Source organism: Tupaia chinensis, unplaced genomic scaffold (assembly GCF_000334495.1).
Source record: "Tupaia chinensis unplaced genomic scaffold, TupChi_1.0 Scaffold147123_1, whole genome shotgun sequence".
NCBI lineage: Eukaryota > Metazoa > Chordata > Mammalia > Scandentia > Tupaiidae > Tupaia > Tupaia belangeri.
Window position 1 is genome coordinate 839647 of NW_006206975.1, and position 1291 is coordinate 840937.

General features: G+C 42.1%; 1 protein-coding gene across 2 annotated transcripts in view; it reads left to right on the forward strand.

Moving 5' to 3' along the window:
- AK6 (adenylate kinase 6) overlaps positions 1–1291 on the forward strand; it is a 23491-nt gene that overhangs the window by 7193 nt on the left and 15007 nt on the right. The window contains exon 2 of one of the 2 annotated variants that reach the window (XM_027768680.1): positions 1139–1229. The exons of the other annotated variant lie outside the window; for it this stretch is intronic. Coding sequence (XP_027624481.1) covers positions 1139–1229 — 91 coding nt within the window. The remainder of the gene's footprint in view (positions 1–1138; positions 1230–1291) is intronic. 2 annotated transcript variants of the gene reach the window in all.

Below are 1291 nucleotides of genomic sequence, written 5' to 3' on the forward strand. Positions count from 1 at the left end.
GACTTCAACTATGGTTGTCCATGTAGGAGTCCAGCACCTTAACTACCATACCACCTGCTGGTTCCTTGAATTGGTTTTTCAAAGGATCACTCTGCTAATATATTGAGAATATTTGGGGATGGGGGGAAAGTATATGCAGAAAACCAATAATTAGCAAACTGTAATAATAATCTAGGCAAGAAATAATTAGTAAACTATGATAATAATCCAGGGAAATAGCAGTAAAAATGGTGAGATGTAGAAATATTTTAAAGTGAGAGCTGAAGATACATGCTAACAGATGAGAGGTACAGTGTGAGCAAGAGAGAAGTCAGAATGAAGAAGTCAGAATGAACCAAAAGTGTTTAGCCTGAGAAAGCAGAAGGATGAGGGGCCAGCAGTTAGTGTAATGGCTATGTCACTGAACTCCCATGTAGTCGACTGTGGTTCAAGTCCTGAATCTGGTGGTTTAAAATCATGCCAGGCACATGTGTTTGCATGCCCAAGATCCTGAGAGGAGAGTGGAGGAGAAGGGATTGCGGCGTGGCTGTCCCCCCGGGGGGTGATTTCTCGCTTTCTGTCTCTCTGTCTCTGTCTTTCTGGTGAGCACACGTGCCCTATAGTAAAAACCTACCCCCCCAAAAAAACAAAGCAGAAGGATGAAATCATCATTAATGAGAATGAGGAAGACTGGGAGGAGCAAGTTTAGAAGAAAGATTAGGTTTCCATTTCAACATATAATTTAAGATTAGAAGGACCAGCAGATGGTGTAATGGTTACATCACTGGATTCCCATGTAGTCGACTGTGGTTCTATTCCCATACCCAGAGGCTTGAACTCACACTGGGCACGTGTGTGTGTGTGTGTGTGTGTGTGTGTGTGTGCCCAAAATCCCAAGAGGAGAATGAAGGAAAAGGGATTGTGGCATGGCCATCACCACTGGAGGGTGATTTTTTTGCAGTTTCTTTGTCTCTCTCTGTATCTCCAGTGAGTGCACACACCTTAGAGCAAAAATCTCTCAAAAAAAGAAAAAAAGAGATGTCTATTAGGTATATAAACGAAGATGCTTAGTAGGCAGTTAAATACTAGAATTTAGTTTCAGAGATCAGACTGGAGATATAAATTTAGAAGTCATTAATGTAGAGGATTTTTAAGCGAGGTACACCAGGGGTTGGAAAAACCACACTAGGCAAAGAACTTGCATCAAGATCAGGACTGAAATACGTTAATGTGGGTGATTTAGCTCGAGAAGTCTGATCTGATCACCGGATATCATGGAGTCTGGCAAGATGACTTCTCCCAAGAGCATGCC